A 20615-nucleotide genomic window follows, 5' to 3' on the forward strand; every position below is an offset into this window, starting at 1 on the left:
GTTACCATAATCGTAGACATACTAAAATTCATAAGCTAAAATAGTCTAAATGTAATTTTATTATTTTGCCGCAATTTATTTAAGCTGTGTTTGGACATTATTTTATATAAGAAGAGTGATAAGGGGCCATCAATTTTTGTGTTTTGTAACCATTAATTGGTCATCAATAGTGTTTTTAATGGTGTGAGATTATATCTAATGGTAGAAAATCACTCACTTTTCTTGTGATGGTTAAGTGCTAACCACAAAACACAAAAGTTGATGGCCTCCTAAACTTTTTCTTTATATAATTGTTTATCGATAACAATTCAAATGAAAATAATTAAACTAATCTTCATATAAAAAGTAATTTGTGTTGTATTTTTTTTTTATCTTTTTACTTTTGATAACGTCTTATGTTTTTTATGACTTATGTAATATTGAATTTAAATCTTCTCTATTTATATTTGAATTTTTCTCAGGGTTTGAATTACTAAAAAAAAATCAAAATTTATGAAAATTAAAATCACTTGTACACATAAATATCCATCTAAATAGAGTGAATTAGTTGTTTAAAAATTATGGTTAAAAATATAATCATTCATTTTTTATTTTTGTTTATTAATTTAAATTTTTGGAATGAACCGTATTATAATATAGTATCAAAGTTTCATGTAGTAAAGACTAAAGTCTGATCGATCTTTGATAATAAAAAAAATGGAATAAGATAAATAAAAAGAAAAGACAAAATCCATGCAAAAGTCTAACACTCTAACAAAGAAAGAGCTTATATTTAAAGAAAAATATTAGAGATATATTTATTTACGTAATTTTCTTTTTATCAGTTTAAATTTTTTAGATTACTTATATTAGAGAAGATTGTTAGCTATTACATGGTAGCTATCTACCGGAGATCAAAGAACAGTCAGTTTCAATGTGTACGGACACCTCAGGCGTATCAAAAGATAAGCATTCCTTCAGCTCTACAAGGACTTGATTTATGTCTGGTCTTTCAGCTGCAGTTGGTGAAGCGCAAGACACTGCAATCTGTACAACTTTTCTTGCGGAATCAACGTTGAACTCTCCTTGCAACAACCTTGAATCAACAATGTTTTGAATGTCATCATCATCACCTCTTTCAAATATGGGCCTAACCCATTCAAGTATGTGAATGGCTTCTCCTTTGGCTTCTCTTGATATTGCAGGTCGGCCGCTTATCAACTCAAGCAGAATGATGCCAGTGCTGTAAATATCGCTTTTCTTATTCAAACATCCAACCCTTTGAAACCTATTCATATATAGTAACAAAACAATATATAACTTATTTAGATATAAAAAATATTAAGTGTTAACAACATTTGGGATTTATATTTTTACAACTATTTTGATTTTTTCTGAAAATCAATACTATTTTGATAAGCATTAGAAATTTCAAAGATTAAATTCAACATTATATATATATATATATATATATATATATATATATATATAGATGAATGCTATTCTACCCTCTCTAAAATAATACGTAAATTACCCTCTCTGACGTGTCATATTTTAATTAGATGTTTATTTTAACCTGAGTTACTTCACCGTCTCATTGGTGTTTCCTTTTCTCTTCCAAAATTATTTTTCTAGAAAAGTTACTCCAACTCTCTCTAATTGCGTTTACTCCTCCCCACTTCTTCGTCGTCGTCATTACGCCTCCCAAGCATCATCATCTCATTGGATATCTTGTTTTCTCTTCCCAAATCATTCTTGCAGAAAAGGTACTCCAACTCTCTCTAATTGCGTTTACTCCTCCCCACTCCTTTGTCGTCGTTGTTGTGCCTCCTAAGTATCACCGTCTTATTGGGTGTTCCATTTTCTTCTTCTTCTGTCAGGCCGTCATCGTCATCCAAGATATTATTAACTCTCATGAGATTAAAGTAACTCAGGTTAAAATAAACACCCAATTAAAATATGACACATCAGAAAAAATAACTTACATGTTACTTTAGAGAGAATAGAATAACATTCACCATATATATATATTTTAACAAGAGACTCAACACAATAAGTGGAGTAAGAATAACAATAAACAAATAGACAAGTTAAAAAAATTACAAAGAAACTCATTAACCAGTATTCTTTCTCCCCTTCATCTACACAATCTCATTGAAATCTCCCATAAAGACTGACATAACTCTACAATATAACTCAATTTCTCCAACACAGCAAATTTCTCTTCTCTTGTATGAACTTCATACACCATAGAAAGCATAATTGAAATTATTTTTAGTAAGACCCCTTCAACACACAACTAAAACTCTTCTTTATGACAATGACTCATTTTAAACATTATTATTTTAGTATATATTTTATACATGTGATTTAATTGCTGGTTTACTATATTCATGTAGCAATAATTATATTCTAACAAGATAAAAGTATAAACATTTCACACAAACCGCAAATGTTCAACTAATTAAAAGGTATTCACAAATCTATTTTTAATTTATTTGTTTGTGCTGTTGCTTACTCCGGATCAATATAACCTGGGGTACCAGCAGGACAAGTTGATATGTGAGAATCAATATCATTACGAAAAGCTCTACTTAGACCAAAATCAGCTATCTTAGCATGCTTCCACTGATCTAGCAATATATTTGAAGTCTTCAAATCTCTATGTACGATTGATGGATTGCAACCATTATGCAAATAATTTAGTCCTGATAGAGAATCCATAACAAAATATGATTTGTTATATATATAACAATGACAAGAGCAGAAAGAAACACAAATTGCGACAAAACAGAAAAAAATTGGATCGGTTTGTATACCATTCACTGCATCAATTGCTATGTTGAGTCTCTCATTCCAATTCAACACATATGGGTTTTCCCCTGCACACAATTCAAGAATAACATGCTAATTTCAATTTTACTAATAACATAAAAAAAATATGATAATGTTAAGGAGAAAAAAAAAAGTCAGAATTTGTCTTATTTAGCATTTAGAGTAAAGTATCATTTTTGTCCCTAACGTTTGAGGTAAATCTTATTTGTGTCCCTAACGTTTAAATCGTCCTATTTGTATCCCTAACGTTTGTAAAAGTGATTCAATATTAACCTGCCGTCAATTACTCATTATGAGCGCTTTATTTTGAATTTTAAAAATCTATTCTTGAAGTTAGAATACAAATGTCTAGGATAGAATCGATGATTTACTTCGAAAAATAGCTCATCAAATGTTGAAATTAATTCCTACAACATTTACATAATTCACTTTTCTAGGGACATAATTGAATCTAAACACAAATAGTGCGTATAATATTAAAATCGAACATATCCAAGTGAGACCTAATTGAGAATGAATACATCCAAGTGAGAATAATTGAAAAATATAATCTGATTTGTTAGTATAATTGATAGTAGGATAATATTGAATCACTTTTATAAACGTTAAGGATACAAATAGGAGGATTTAAATATTAGGGACACAAATAGGACTTACCCCAAACGTTAGAGACAAAAACAATACTTTACTCTAGCATTTATTAATAAATATTAAATAAGACAAATTTTGACTATTTTTTAGTCATATTGTTTTGTTACCAAACATTTCCGAAAAAGATATAGAAATGCTAATATTATGTCTTGTGTGTTGCTTTGTGATTTTGTTCCTTATCAGGACACTGCTTTAATACTCCATCCATTCTATAATAAGAGAACATCATTAGTGCTTGTCATTATTATTATTATTATTAACAATGAAACTGCATATTGTTAAATATTTATTTTAAAATCTTGTATAGTACTATATATTTATACCAACAGTATTTTTCAAGCTTTCTTTTTACTAATTTTAAGAATTGAAGAATTTTTTAAAAATAATAATTTGTATTAGGTGGAGATCAGACTCACATACATGTAGTTTTTTTTTTAAAAAAAATGATAATTAAACACCATTAAATAATAATAATAATATATTTAATTAAGTTGTCATTTTACAATTTATAATTACCAATTTTAGGCACAAACAAGCACATAAAAGTAAATGGATGAAAATACTTTGACTTGAGTTTCTTAGATAGGTAAATTGGTATTAAATCTAGCATATGCTTATTATGATAAAAGGACAAAGGAAAAGTACAGGGTATCAATATATTATCTGCTAATTTATTGTCAATAATAATTAATTATTATATTTTAAACACATTAATAAAGAGGCATATCTAAAAAATACATCTATAAAAATATTTTTATTAGACATATTTATAAAAAATATATTTTTATTAAACACATCTACAAAGACATTTTTATTAAATATAATTATAAACAAAAATGGGCAAAAGTTGGCAAAAATATTATTTGGTAATGTAGCGAGATTGAAGGACAAAAGATAGATTATTATACTTGACAAATGTTGCCGGAGATTGCCATTGGACATATATTCATAAATCAATGCTTTATTCTCTCCTTCATCACAATACCCAACGAGAGAGACTAAGTTCCTATGACGTATAAGGCTATGAAGATGTACCTGCATTTGAAATTTAGCCCCTAAAAAACTTGATGAGAGAATGCATTGTGAGATCAGATTAATTATTCATGCATCTCAATCACTACAAGAAACAGTATAATTATTGATATCCAAAATGAATAGTCAAATTTACTAAAAATATTAAAATCGACGATCGAGTCATCTATTATTTTAACGATCTTAATATTATTATCATTGCATTATCAACAATGAAATGGAAAGATTTTATTTTAATCGACAAATATTTCGTCTATTTTAATATTTATAATATTAACAGTTTTTGACGTCAATAAATTTAGATAATAAATTTTTTTTCAAAATTAAATAAATAGTATTAGATTTATTATATAAAATAGACAATTAGTATGTTAATTTATTTTTTAACTAAAATCGACAAATTTACGATTGATCTAACCTCTGATTGAAACTCCGTATAACCTTGCCGTGATGATGGAGAAAGCAACTTGATAGCAACTTGAGTATGATCCGGTAAAATGCCAAAATAAACTTTTCCAAATCCTCCTTCTCCAATCATTGTTTTGAAGTTATCAGTGATAGAGAGAATCTCATTGTAAGTGAATGCTGCTTGTTTTAATTTCAACGATGCTCCCTCTTTAATAATATGTGCTTCTATTGTTATAAAGAAAATTAGAATCAAAATTAAACATGCATGGAAATATATACGTAAAAATCTTCGACAAAAAAACAAAAAATTCATTCCAACTTATACAACTTATTATTTATTCACAACTATGTTAAGTGTACTAAAATCAGCTATTAATATTAGTCTTTAATATAAAATATATATGTATTTATACATAAATATATAGTAATTAATTTTAATGTGTAAATAATATTTTTAATTTATTTATTAACTAAAATATTATATATACACTAAAATTAGTCATTATATATTTATATATAAATATATGTATAATTATTTAATTAATTTTTAATATATATTTTATATTTCAGCATATATTTTATACTAATAATTAATTAATACTTTTGATAACTGATTTTAATATATATTTAAAATAATTGATTTGTTAAATACTTTAGTTTCTCTGTACTTTTTTTTGTCATTGTATGCATATTATTATTAAATTTTTAATAATTTCAGTACGTGTGTGTGTGAGATTGTAGTTAATTGATGATGATTATAGTTTTGTTCAAAGAGCAATCATCCTTTACCTTATATTAGAATGGAAATTAAAGAGGATATATACAATGGAGGAGTACCTTTTTGTTTTCGTCTTCTTTGAAATATCCAAAATCCAGCGATCAAAAGGATTAAAATTAAAGCTGCTGCAAGAGATGCCATGAGTGGTGTAACAAACTTCTTATTGTTGCATGAATCCTTTACGCAGAGATTTGGATTACCACCAACACTGATGTTAAGGTAAAGAGTAGGGTCATGAAACTCATGATAACATTTTTTTTTTCCGTTAAAGATATAATTATTTATGTCTCTTTTTATTAACTTAAATTTTTGAGATAAATAATTTTGTGATATGAACTTTATATTCAAAAAATCTAGAATTTTATACCGAGTGAATTCTAAAAATAAAAAATTTATAAAATAATTTTTTTAAATTAAAAAATTTAAATTGGATTTTTGCATAATTTATTTTTTTATTTATCTTATACTTTTTTTTTTCTTTTAAAATTAACAATAGAACTTTAAATTTTTATGTTATACAAATTTTGATATCATAGCATAATTTTTTTTTTTAATTTTAATCTAATAAAAAAAGACATATGAATAATTATATCTCAAATAATATAAATATATGTCACGTGACGAATTAATATATTCGTTTATATTATTGATATTTACATGCATGTATAGTTCATCGCCATGTATAGCAGCATTGGGTGTTGAACCAGAGATCAGAAAATATGAAAACGAACCTTAATTGCAAACTTGCATCTGCAACCTTCTTTCGGAGAGCCTTAGGAATTAAACCCGAAAGGTTGTTTCCTGTCAAATTACTGCACAGATAATAAAATATGATATGTAATTTCAAAAGCCAGCAAATCGATCTGAAATATTAAATTTATGTTTATTTTTTTATATAAGAACCTACTCCTAAGTTCCAAAGACACAAGTTAGAAGATGACCATGTGGGATGGTAGTAGGGGTGTTTAAAATCGATTCGGATCGATCTAAACTGACCAACCGAATCAAAAAATCGAAAATCGAATAAATCGATAACTGAAAAAATCGAAAAAAATATGTTTTGCTGTTTTTATTGCAATTCAGCTAGATTTTTAGTTCTGACAATGAAAATTCCAACTGAACCGAATCGAACCAGTCACCTAAAAAAAACCATTATCTCATTACTCCATTAGCCCAACCCCATTATTACCCCACCCCCAAATCAGATTACCCTAACTCTAACCTAGCACGTTCAAAATCTCCCTCCCAGCATAGCGCCGAACTAACCCCTCCCAACCCCTCCCAGCAGTGCTAAACCCAGCCCCTCCCAGCATAGCGCCGAAACCAGCCCTCCTAGCCCCTCCCAGCAGCACCAAGTCCAGTCCCTCCCAGCAGTGTTGAACCTAGACCTCCCAACCCCTCTCAGCAGCGCCGAACCCAGCCCCTCCCAACAGTGCCGAGCCCCCTTCCTCCTAGCACCGTCGAAGGTCAGAGTCCATCGAGTTAGATATGGAGCCTCCAAGTCGGGTATTTGTTGAATATATTTGTTGAATGTATTTGTTGAATATATTTGTTGCTGATTGTTGTTCATTGTTGAATATATTTGCTGAATGTATTTGTTTGAATTGATGCTTTTGATTTTTTAATTATTTGTTCAGTGTATTTGTTCAATGTATTTGTTATTGATTTTTGGAAGTCTGTTTCATTAATGCAGGATTGTGGCACAGGATAGATTTATTGGCTTGGATCGAAAATTTAGATCCAATGCTATGAAAAACTTACCAAACAGCAGATTCTGTGATCTTTTATTTCATTATAGTTTCAATCATTATCATGTTGTTAATCTTTTTTTTTTTCCCTTGATTTTTTATGTTCAACCTATTGATATTTTTGCTTCTGTTTAAAGGAATGATTCTGGCTCTTATCTTTTCCTTTCTAAAATGTATTTTGCTCCACCTTCAGCCCTTAGTTCTTGCTCATTTTCATGATTAATTGAACTTGATTTTTACTGAAGAAGTTTCATTGATTTGTCATGAATGTCACATCCTTCATAATATTTTGTTGTTAATGGTGAAAGTAAAAAGTTGTACAATTTGCAGTAGCAATTTCTGTATTTTGTCCAATTCCAATCAGTACATGAACTTAGGAATGTTTGAACGGAAGTGTACATACTAATGTTTGTTAGTTGCTTGCACTCTACTATTTTTTTTATATTTCAGTCTTGGCTCTAATATTTCCTGCAATTTTTAGACTTCTTTTCTATAATTAGTTAAAAAACCGAAAAAATCGAACCAAACCAAATCGATTTTAATTGATTTGATTTGATTTGAATGATTTCAATAAAAAAATCGAACCAAACCAAATCGCATAATTAAAATAATATTAAATCGAATGAATTTTTATAAAAAAATCGAACCAAACTGCAAACCGAACATCCTAGATGGTAGCTATTGCCAATAATCAAATTGCTATGAAACGAAGATATAAAATTTATTTTTTATTTTTAGTGTTTTTTTAGTATCAATTTTCTTTATCATAAAAATGAATTATTTCAACAAGCTAAGCTCTTAGGTACAATAATTTATATCTAACGCATTTTCTCATATAAGATTCTTTTAAATTTGAAGCACATGAATGATTCCAGATACAGGCTATTTCTCTGATTTTGATTATTTTGTGCTGAATTTTCTTTTTAATTATGTTTTGATATCTAGAATTGAACTGTAGATTTTTTTTGGCATAAAAAATCTCTGCTACTATATTATAAATTATTTATTTTAAAAACTTAAACTATTTATATTTAATAGAAATACATAAATAATTATATCTTACATTCTTTTACTTTCCTAATAATATGTAAAATTTATGCATTTCAAAATCATGATTAGTATTATCTTGATTATCTGCTAAAATTGATGCAATTCGTCATCAAAATACTTGATATCATGTGTTGGACATTTTTTTTTTCTTTTTTGTGAGATCTAAGTATAATTTTTGGGGGTCTCTTTGTATTCATTGTACTACAACCCTAATAAGATTTTTAGAGTCATTGAAAGGTAGAAAGTATAGCTACCAAAGTGAGAGAGAAGAGGAAAAATAGAATTTTCGTTTTTATGCAAAGCAGCAAATTTCAAATATCAATTTCTCATTTGTTTACCGTTGGATCGGCTTGAAATTTAAATTTCGTGTTCCTCTCATCTTATTCTTTATTCTAGACGGTGGAGCTGTTGATTGGAGGTCTGCAGTAGGAGAAATTGGCTTCGAACAGAAGCTCTATTTTTTGGGTATTTTTCATCTTCTTGCTTCTCATTTGTAAGTTTTGGTGCTTTAGTATTTTGGCTGGTTATATGTACTATTTGTGCTTTGTTTGAGACTCTCTTATATCTCATTTGATTATAGTAGAGCTATTTCATTGATCTTGCCGATTCGTAGTTTTTACCTCTCACATTGAAGAATTTTTTCACGTTAAAATCTCGTATTCTTGTTATTGCTTTACTTACTATATTTACTTGTTCATAGTTGCTGCCATATTGTGTTGTGAATGTTTTTGTATTGTTCTTATATTGAATATTTGTATTATTTTTGCTGCTGTTAGGCTCTTTCATCATGGTCGTCGATTTTAATTTAAACGAATATTATTAACTGATTGTTAATATAAAAGCGTAGTGACCATAAAACGGGCAACTTAAAGTTAAATAAAAAATTAAGATTTTAGTTAAACTTACAGAACTTTTAACCTTGACAAGTCTGCCAAAAATTCAGGCAGAGATCCTTCCAATTCGTTATTAGATAAATCCCTGAAACATGAACACATAAATTTATTGGTAAAAATGACATACTTCAACTTATTAACACAACATTAATCAGCCACAATTATATATTATCACTGCTTACAAGTATTCTAGTTCCGTGAGATATGAGAATGATGAATTTATCTTCCCTCTCAGTTTGCTTGAGCTCAGATTCCTATATTATAATTCATAATATAATTCGACAACCAACCCATACATTTAAGTTGAAATAAATTGCAAGATAAAAATGAACATGACGATGATAATGATGATGCATACAATCAAGCAATGGCTTAATTAATTTGACATTAATATTAGCTTATTAGTACTTAATTAGTACTTACAATGACGTGATCCTTGGATTGGTTTGATAGTTGCAAGTGAGACCCTCCCATGCAAATTGATCTGGAAGACATGGATCTCCTTGCCAACTTAACCTAGATATCTGGTACGCACTTTTGATGTCCCTCATACCACCAACTAATAATAAACACAATTCACCATGCTAATTAATTAAGTTAAACAATTTCTTAAACCTTCCTTAAAACTCAAGTTATAAATTATTTAGTTTAGTTTTACAAAAATGTTATTGATACACTAATCAGCCACTAATATATTTATATATAAATATATGTGTGGTTTAATTTATTTTCAATGCGTATTTGTATTCTAATATATATTTTATACTGGTGGTTAATTTTAGTAGCTGATAATTTTGATGTATATGTAACATAGTTATTAATTTTAATGTACGTACTAACAGTGTAAAATATTTTATAGCCCAGCTAGTCATTTAATTATATTCGTTCTTTAATTTACTTCTTTTAAATGACCAGTCACACGATTAATATATAAAATAATTATTTTTAGTAATGTAACATTATGTAATTAAATATACATAAAAAATTATTTTACAATGTCAATAAGTGTATTAGATTAAATTTATATACATAAATTAATGTATTGTTTAACATGCTCATCCAATTATTCATTTATTCTAACCGTCGAAATAGTAAAAGTCATTTAAAAATTTTAAATGAATGTGTTAATTAAAATATTTCTACCTCATAGTTTATATACTTTTATTTATATATGAAAAAATATAATCAACATAGAAGGATTTATACTTTTTGTTCATCAATATGATATATATCAAAATTTAACACTAAAATGATTCACATATTTATCTATAAAAACCTAAAACAGTTACTATTAATGCAATTAATACAAAATATAAAAATATTAAAAAATTATTAAAATTTATTATTTTTTACTATCACCTAATTATTAAATACAATTTTTTAATTTTAATTCTTTTAATTTAATAATTCAACAACATACTTCATGTCATACTTTTAAATATTGATAATTAGTTCATAATCAAAATTAATAAATTTTGATGCTCCTAATAATTTTTTATAAAATATATATTAAAATATAAAATATATATTATAAATAAATTAAATATATAAAGACTAATTTTAGTAGTTGATTTTAACGTGTAAATATAATTTTTGTTATCACAATAATTACCAAATAATGAAAGAAAAAAACAACTTATTAAAATAATTACATACATACCATCTCTTGGATCAGTTGGAGAATCAATTTGCGTGATCAACTTATAGACCTCAAAGGCGTTGAGGATAGGAGGAGCTTCCGATCCTAACGCTGCACTAATGCTAAAAGTAGCATTAACTTGTGCTGTGTATGAAGAACCAACAGTAACTGGTTTCAGGTATTCAAGAACCAAGGGTTGTGAGAGTATGCTTTGCGAGTTAAGGGCTATGTTAATTAATCTTTTTTTCCCAGCCGTGAGTTTCTGAATTTCCACAAAGTGAAAGTACACATAATATTCTGTAGCGTCATCAAGATCTATTAGCAAAGTGGAGAGACCCAATTCTAAGGGATGCGACATATTCAGTGATTGCGCAGCAGTTTTCATTACTTGGGATGGTAACTTGTAAGCATCAACATCAATGGCCGTCGAGTTATCATCTAATACCAAGCTTCGCCAAGTATCTACGTCGCGATCATACCTCCAAATCCGGTCATAAACATCATCTCTGTACCTAATAATAATAATAAGGGGAATGATAGGTAAACAATGACTATTTTGAATAACAAGAACAAGCACTGATTAAATAAAAATGGGAAAGTATGAGAAACCAATAGAATATTTATACAATGTGTACAATGGAGGTTTAGGGAGTATTAGAGATATAATCATTAGTGTTACCTTTTCCCTTCAACTGAAACTTTTGGGATAAGTGGTTTCATGACATGGTATTAGAGCGCTAAATTTGAAAAGTTATCGCTAGTACTCGGATGGTTATTTTAGATAGTATGAGAGATGTTCATTTTGTAACTCAATAGCCTATTGTACACATTGTACAAATAGTCCATTGTCACCCTAGCGGGATCCAAAAAAAATACACTACACTCTAATTTAATGCTACTAATTAAATTTACTCTTTTAACCCTATTAATTCACATTGTTTACATATTGTTCAAAATGTTGTTAGTTATATATACTTTTTCCTAATAATAATAATAACAAGTTCTGTTAGTTTCTATAGTTGTATGAATTTGTGGTTAAGTTTTTATCATTTAAAGTTTTTTATAGGTCTATATATTATTTTTAATTTTATAATTTGATTTTTATCGTATTAAAAATATTAAAATTAATAATTTTTTTAAATTAAAAATACCTACATTTAAATTTTAAATTCCTAAATCTAAATATTTTTTTTATATTATTCAATTAACTCTAATTTTTTGATATAACAAAATCTTAACTACAGAATTTAAAATAATGTAAACTCAATTGAAAGCTTTTAAAATATAGAGATTTAATTATAAATTTAATAAAATTATAAAAATTAGTAGAATAATTTAACTTAATAATAATAAATTTTTATGCACAATAGATATAAACTAAATTTATGTGTCTATCTAATTACCTAATTCTATAAAATAAAAAATATTTTTTGTCATTTTGTTAGATAATCAATAAAGTACTAACCAACAAGTATTTTTAAATTGTACTTCATACTTATTAATTACGAGTTAAATTTTAATTTGGCCTCTGACAGTTGAAATTTAGTCCCATGCTCAAAATTAACTATCACAATTTCATTGACCCTAATTAGAACTTTTAAATTTGTAATTGTGGCTTTGACTTGCCTCTACGATCATCTCCATCACCAAAATGCTTATCTGACACAATTGCATGACATAGTGAATACTACTTAAATAAGGGTGCATTGATTTCGCGCTCAAACCCTTTGAAAATCACGTAGTTTCAGTTTTTTGTGGGTTAAAACTCTCTTTTTTTTCCACTACGACAATTATAGGTTGCAAAATATCAAGAAAATCCTTACACTATGTGGTTTTCAAAGGGTTTGGGCGCGAAACCAGTATGCCATCGTTTAAGAAGTGTCCATCATATCATGCAATTGTGCTAAATTAGTATTTTGGTAAAGGCAAACTTGAGCCACAATTACAAATTTAGGAATTCTAATTGGACCAACAAAATTGTATGTGAAGGTCATTCTCAGCATCACAATTGTTTAAAATTAACTGATTTAAAGTTGTTTACTTATACTTTTCCTACATCAAAATTAAACACGTAGTAATAATAAAGAAAGACATGGTTAAACATTTTTGAACATGAAGAGAAATCTAACCTCATATATTGAGGGGAGGTAAGTGATGCAACATCAATCCGTGATTGATAGCACAGTAATGATTGTGGATTGGTGGTTGAGTTGAGAGCATAAACAGAGGTGTTCAAAGGGCGTAGTTCCAACGAAGAAATGCAAGGAGTTGATTGGCCAGTTTTTACAAGACAAACTTGTATGGAATCACTGGTGTGAGTGTATATAATTTCCGTGAAGGACCAATATAAATTGGAATCAAGACTCACTGTGGCCCATGAATTCACGCCAAGGTGAATATCAAATGTCATGCTTTGATTTTTGGCGTCGTAGTTGGCATATGTGAATATAGCCCTAATTAGATACCTCTGTTGTTGTGGCGCTCTTAGTGTGTAACAGTTTCTCACTCCCTCCGGAAAGCATCTCACCGTTCTTGATGGTTTTCCGAAGTATGGATCGTTTAAATTTGAACTCCCTGGAACCTTCCAATTCTTTCCTGTTTCTACTAAGCTTTTGTCCGTCTCGTACCAAATTCCAGTTTCTTCGTCCAAGTATTCTTTGCTCGATCCACAATCAATGGTTATGAAACCTACAAATGTTTTATCAAGTAGGATCTAATTGGTTAATATATACCATAAGACATAGACATATATGCATAAAGGTGTTTGCACATCAAAAATACTCTATGTCAAATAAAAAGTAAGTTATTCCTATAACATGTCTAATAACTATTGAATAAAATGAATTATATGATTATAGTTAATTGCATAAAAATAAATTCTATAATTGGTAATGAAGTTGATATAAAAATGGTGTGATTTTGTAAGTATAAAGTTTAAATGGTTTTACTATAATTAATTAGTTTGATTGTCAAAACTCAAATTAAATTTAGAATTAAAACGAATTTGATGATGATAACTATTTAGATTTATTATAGATAATAACTTACTCTTTTTTTAAAAAAGGATTGAGTAAAATTTAGGTTTAATTATTCTTTTAGTCTTTATAATTTCATCGAATTTTAAATAGATCCTTATATTTTTTTTTCAATTGAATTTCTATACTATATTAAATTTTGTAATTAAATTTTTACTATGACAAAAACTTTAATGTTAACAGAATTCTATTAAATAAAGGAACATACCACCTATAAAACTAAAAACCAATGTTCTGAAAATCGATTCGGACTGGCCGGTCGAACCGGTTGAACCGTAAACCAAACACAAGAACGATTCAGGCAAATAGCAAAATTTGAAAACCGGGACTGAACCGGTGAACCGGCCGATAATCGGTCGGTCGAACCGAACCGTGATTCGGCCGGTTTTTTGACTGGACAGCAAAATGTTGCCGTTTCAGCCTCTGGAACCCTAAATCAGTAACCAAATCCCTAATTGCCTTCTCATCGAGCTTTAGAACTCAGAAGTGAAGTGAACTGAGAACGCCTCCGGCCTCTCTGACTCTCACATGGGTTCTCATCGTCATCGAGCTCGTCGTCCGGTCGTCCATTACATCCGTTGAGCCACCGCCGTCAATCCTTCGAACAACCACCTAATCGCGCAGCAGCCGTCGTGGTAGTCAACCAGTCACCTCCGTCGCGCAGCAGTCGTCATTCGTTGGAACAGCCACCTCCGTCGCACAGCAGCCGTCGCTGTCTCCCACTCTCCCTATTGCATGTTCTATTGAAGCCTTGAAGGTGCCTTCGAGCTTTCAGAGTTTCAGGTAATTTTTTTTTAGTTATGATTATTTGATTGAATAACTGTTGCATGTTTCTGTCTCCTGATGAGTTTGATTAAGTAGTTCTTTGATTTTGTGAAGCTCTGTGAACTGAACTCACTGAAGTGTGACATGATGAACTCTGAAACTGTGAAGTGTGAACTCTGTCTCCCTATTTTATTTTTCTTTGAACTGTGTAGTGTGAAACTGTGAAGTGTGAACTGATTCAACTGATCCTGCTAAACTGAACTGTGAACTTTGGTTAATAATTGTTATTTACTGATTACTGAAACTGAACTGATTTTGCTTTGTTTACTGAACTGAATTTTGTTGTTTGTGGAGTAATTGTGAATAATTTTGAATAATTTTGGATGTTGTTTGTTGTGAACTTGAGAGTTGAGATTATTGAGTTGGATTGCTGGTAATGTTTAGGTATGGATGAAAGTATCAACTAAGAACTGCCTAGGAATAATAATGCTGAAAATATTTATGCTTCGAATGAAAGTTCTCTTCCTCCCGCGACTAACGAAAGTCAGTCACAAACTTCTAATGTTTGGGGAAAAAATGATCCTGCTTGGAGATACGTTGCTTTACAAAATATAGATTGGAGGTTGTTTGGTGGTTCTGCTCCATGTTTACAAAATATGGCAGTTCGCATTCTTAGCCAAGCATCTGCTTCTTCAGGGTGTGAAAGGAATTAGAGTCTTTTTGATCAAATTCATACAACAAGAAGGAATAGATTGGAGCATGATAGGCTAAGTGATATTGTGTATGTTACATATAATTTTGTGTCTTAAATTCAGGTAATATATATTTCATCCTTTCATTTCATATCATTAGATTTTGTATAGTTAATATACTAGGGTTATCATATATTGTATTTAATTTATTATGAAGGAAAGAAAAAAAGAAAGCAAAAGTTGCAGTATGATCCAATCGATATTGAAAGTATTGATATGGTTGATTTTTGGGTGACGGAAGAGGTTGTTGAAAAAGAGCCTGATCTTCCAAGTAATATTGAAGATTTGTTTGGTGAGTATTATAGTTTATTGATCAGACAATAAATTACAATAGCTTTGATCTTTAATTTATTGATAATGTGTTATATTTTGTTAGATGAGATTGATGCTGATTTAGATCAAGGTGGTAGTGGTGATAGTAGTAATACATCTTATGCTGCACCACTTGCTTTTTCTGGTCCAAGTAGTGGAAATGAAGGTGATGATATCAATGACGCAAATCTGCAGCAAGTTATGGAGGATTTTGATGATTGATGACAAACTTGGATCATTTTGATGTTGCTATGTTATGTTTGATTGGTTGTTTTATTTTTTGACTTTTGAATTTGTATTTGAATGAGATTATAACATTCTGGTTTATGTAGTACTTTTAATTTGAATGATATTTTAAAGTTTACATTAGACTATAATTATATTTTCATGTGTTTATTTATATTTTATTTATTATTTTATTATAAAATAGTTTTTTCGATTCAATCACGATTGAACCAGTTGAACTTATGAACCAGTAAACCAGTAGTTAGAACGATTCGATGACCGATTCGGTTCTCAGAACCTTGCTAAAAACACCTAAATCTTATTTCCTAAATTACAAAAAAAATCCTTTAGTCAAAGGCGCACGCCTCCTTTCTCAACCCATCAATTTTGGCAGCATCCCATTTCTTTTACTCTTCCAATAACCCACCCTTCTCAGCTTCCAATTTAATGTTCTTATTTATAAGATCCTCAATAACACCTCTCTTGTCGAGCTCAGACTTTTTAAATTCTAACTGCATGTTATTATCCCTAAGAGGCTCACTCATACCTTTCTCTTTTTTCAATTTGTTCTTTATCTCTAAACAATGCATGCACTTTCCAGCACTGCTTGGATCAGAACTCACATTCTCCTTTTTTTTTAACATCAACGACTACTTTTGTTCCTTTATTTCTGAATTTCTTGAGCTACAATTTGAGATTCAACTTATTCAAGCTATAGATACTATCCTTCACTTTGAGGGACGCCATTTCGTTATCCTTCTCTTGAATTGCCGCAATAAGGTGTGTTTCTCTTTCGAGCAAGGCATGTTCAACTCGGTCAAAATTACGAGCGATGGTCGCAACTCGGACGCAAGACTGAAAATGGTGGTATCATTTTGGTTGGTGTGAGCAGCCGAAGCTCCTACTGAAGCGGTTTTGGGAATTTGGGATCGGAGGGACATGTGGAAATCCAAAAAAAGACGGAGAGAGAGGAATTGTATTTAGAATTAGAAACAAGGTAACAGTAGTGGGGTTGGGGGAGGAGAAGGTGGTAGTAGAGAATTGTTTTTAATTGTATTTGATTAAAGTAAATTAAAAATTTTAGTTTTGCATTTATGTTTATTATGGCAAAAATTTTACTATGGAAATAGGGAGTTTGTTAGTAGAGGAAAGATAGTGACAGAAGAAGATGAAGAGATGGTGGACGAGGTGGAAAGAGTGGCGGAGGAAGGTAAGGGTGGAAGAAAGAAGAGAAGGGGTGAAGTTAGGGGTGAGGTGTTCGATAGAATGTCACCGAGAGGTTGAATTGAACGAAGGAGTGTGACTTTGGAGATTAATGTTTAAATTTGCAGAGAATAGACAAATAGAGAGAGGGTGGTTCCTCTATGTTGAAAGTATAGGTGAATTAGTAAATTTACACTTCATAAACGTTTTTTTTTTTTTTATCGTTTATTGTTAATAAAAACTTAATTACAAAATCTAATATATTATAGAAATTTAATTAAAAAAATATATAAACTTATAATTAAAAATTTGATAAAATTATAGTGACTGAAAGAATAATTAAATTTAAAATTTATCATAAATATATATAATTTAATTTATTTATAATATGTATTTTATATTTTAATATATATTTTATATTAATAATTAATTTTAATTAAAACATAAATATAAAATATATTTATGTGTTTATGTTTGACAAAATAAATATCTAAAACATATATAACTCTCAAAAAATCTATAATACTCTCATTGTATGCAGGGGCGAGCCACTCATGCATAAAGGGGGAGCAGTGACCCCCTAAATTTTAACCTTTTTTTTATGGGTTATGTGTAAATTTTTGTTTAATCTTCTTAAAATTTTAATTTTAATCCCTTTATATTAAAAAATTAAACTTCGGTCATTCCCTAAATTTTATCCTAGCTCTGCCCGGATTGTATGCCTAATGCGTTTACTCCATCTTAGATTTTTCATCTATCACCAGTCACCACCAACGTAACTTTTCTCTTCCATCATCGTTCATAATAAAAAATCAATAATTCAAACAATAAAAACTTCTCATAATATTAATAACAAATTTAATAATATTTATAAGAAACTTTTTAACAAATTTTTAAATTTATATTCAACAAATAAACAATAAATATATACCATTATATCCACATTTCCTATGGATATAGACACTAACAAACACTCTCTAATTTCATAACAAGATAGATACCTGGAATATTAGTGGTATTGGGTACAAGTGCGTAGATAAAGGAGGCACATAAGAGAGTTAAAAGCAGAACCCCGTAGTATATTATTATTGCTCTCTCCATGTTTGATAAAAACAAGAACCATAGAATTTGCAAGTCCAGAGGTTGATGATGTCCACTAAACTCAACCATATATATATCCGCCAAGTTTTGCAAAATTATTGAAGATAGAGTAGTAGTACCATTTCAAAGCATAAGAAGTAGTTATATGTACCCATTATTGACTTGACTCTCTGAGTTTCTTAATTTCAAAGAGTAGTACTCATTAAATGATGGAACTTCTTCAAGTCTATATGAGTAACAGCTCACACAGGAATGAGTCAAAGCCAACGTGTGGTTCTCTTGTTGATCATCTTAATTCTCATATTATTCATGTCTACCGGTAACGTACGGCCCGATTACGACGGATTGATATACAAGAAAATAAGTAATTAGGATAAGAGTTATGCTAGGAGTCAATGGACTATTTTCGGGTTCACCAAAAATTAAATTCTTGATTTTTTAGATCTAGAGTTCTAATACTATGTCATGATACCATTCATCTCAAAAGTTTCAGCTAATGGAAAAAGATAACACTAATGGTTATATCTCTAATACTCCCTAAATCTCATTTGTACACATTGTACATATTGTACAAATATTCCATTGGCTCCTCATATTTTCCCTTAGGATAAACAAATCAATTCCGTAGATAACTAATAGGTATTTAAGCCCAATTTAAGTAAACAACTTAATTAAGTTTTTTTTTTTTTGAAAAAATAGCTTAAATAATAAATGACTATATTAAAATTAACTTATAAATAGATTATTTTGTGTTTCAATTTTTAGTTCTAAAAATGTTTATTTTATAAAAATATGGTAAAAAGTAATAGTATTAGGAGAGAAGTCATTTTTTTTAACTTCTCTCTAAACTCCTAAATAGTTTCTTAGAAAGTCGTAATTTGATTTTGAAAATTGCACCAGACATTAATACTACTATTTTTCATAAGTCAAAAGCTAAAAAAAGTTACTTTTGAAACTTCCCAAACAGGCTCTTAGTCAATAATAAGTCAATAAATATTTTTAAATTGTATTATATATTAATTAATTATCATTAATTAGTGATTATTTAAATTTTATTTTTTAAAAAATATATAATTAATAATTATTAATTGCAGTTGTTTAAAGTTTGCTACTTAAAAATTGTTTACCTCTACTTTTGGAGTGACGTCTTCTAATAAAAAATAGGTTTAATTACTCTATTAGTTCCTATAGTTTTATTGAATTTTCAATTTGGTCTTTATACTTTTTTATTTCTTTTTGATTGAATTCCTATATCTTATTAGATTTTGTAATTAAATTTCTACCGTAACAAAAACGTTAGAATTAACAGAATATTTCATTAAACAAGACGAATATACCTAATACTTGACTAAATATTCTATATAATTAAACAGATTATTCCGTTAATTTCAATATTTTTATCACGGTAGGGACTTAGTTATAAAATCTAGAGGTAAATACTAATTGGTACACGAAAGATTCTGACACTGACAAAATGGTACCTGACTTTTGCTATTGACAAAATAGTTCCTAAAAGATTTTAAAATTTGACAAGTGTGTCTCCGAGCTCGTCGGAGCAATTTTCCGGCAAGCACAATTCTGACATGACCACCGTATTCTGATGACCTGGCAAACCATCTCCCAAACCCTAATTCCTCTCTCCTCAATGCAGACCCCCTCTCCCTCTCCCTCCCCATCATCACAACCCCCCCTTCCTTCTTCCTCCCCATTGCACACTACTCCCCCTCCCTCTCCCTCACCATCGCAGCCTTTCCCCTACCTAATGCACACTCTCTCCCATCGCAGCCCTCTTCCCTCTCCCTTCCCATCGTAGCCCCCTCCTCAACGCACACTCCTCCTTCTCTCTGCCTCTCCAATTGCAGCAGCAGAAGTAGCAATAACAACAGAAACAATACTATCAAAATTTTAAACAGAACCAACAGAAAAACCTGCACATTCAGAACCTAACCTTTCTCGTTCCTCCTTTTCTCTTTTCTCTCCTTCCTTCCTTCTCTTCTCAGACGACCATAACAATAACAATAACAATATCCACTCACTCATACACACACAGACATTTACACAAACACGTAACCTACATATATAAATATAAAGAGAGAAAGGCTGAGGGACTGAAGAGCTGAGAGGATGCGGCTATTTCAAGCCTTGTTGTATCTCCGAAGTGGTGGCGGTGATCTTTGATGGTGCTCTTTCTGTTGAGGCTGTTGTTGCT

The 20615-nt window shown here is 29.6% G+C and overlaps 1 protein-coding gene across 2 annotated transcripts; it reads right to left on the minus strand.

Moving 5' to 3' along the window:
* Window positions 1–771: 771 nt before the first annotated feature.
* On the minus strand, window positions 772–18660 carry LOC112777739 (probable LRR receptor-like serine/threonine-protein kinase At1g05700). 2 transcript variants are annotated; one of them, XM_072227859.1, is made up of 13 exons: window positions 18307–18660; window positions 13143–13701; window positions 11035–11525; window positions 9798–9933; window positions 9557–9628; window positions 9388–9459; window positions 6415–6495; window positions 5743–5891; window positions 4916–5130; window positions 4374–4500; window positions 2799–2861; window positions 2498–2687; window positions 772–1267 (listed from the first exon to the last, which is right to left on the minus strand). In XM_072227859.1, exons 1-13 carry the CDS (start codon window positions 18473–18475, stop codon window positions 880–882), a joined length of 2712 nt encoding a protein of 903 aa, XP_072083960.1. In that variant the 5' UTR covers window positions 18476–18660; the 3' UTR covers window positions 772–879. The 2 variants fall into 2 exon arrangements, with proteins under 2 accessions (XP_072083960.1, XP_072083961.1); XM_072227860.1 differs by lacking the exon at window positions 9557–9628.
* Between the last annotated feature and the right edge of the window lie 1955 nt (window positions 18661–20615).

This window comes from Arachis hypogaea, chromosome 19 (genome assembly GCF_003086295.3).
Source record: "Arachis hypogaea cultivar Tifrunner chromosome 19, arahy.Tifrunner.gnm2.J5K5, whole genome shotgun sequence".
In the NCBI taxonomy this organism is placed as follows: domain Eukaryota; kingdom Viridiplantae; phylum Streptophyta; class Magnoliopsida; order Fabales; family Fabaceae; genus Arachis; species Arachis hypogaea.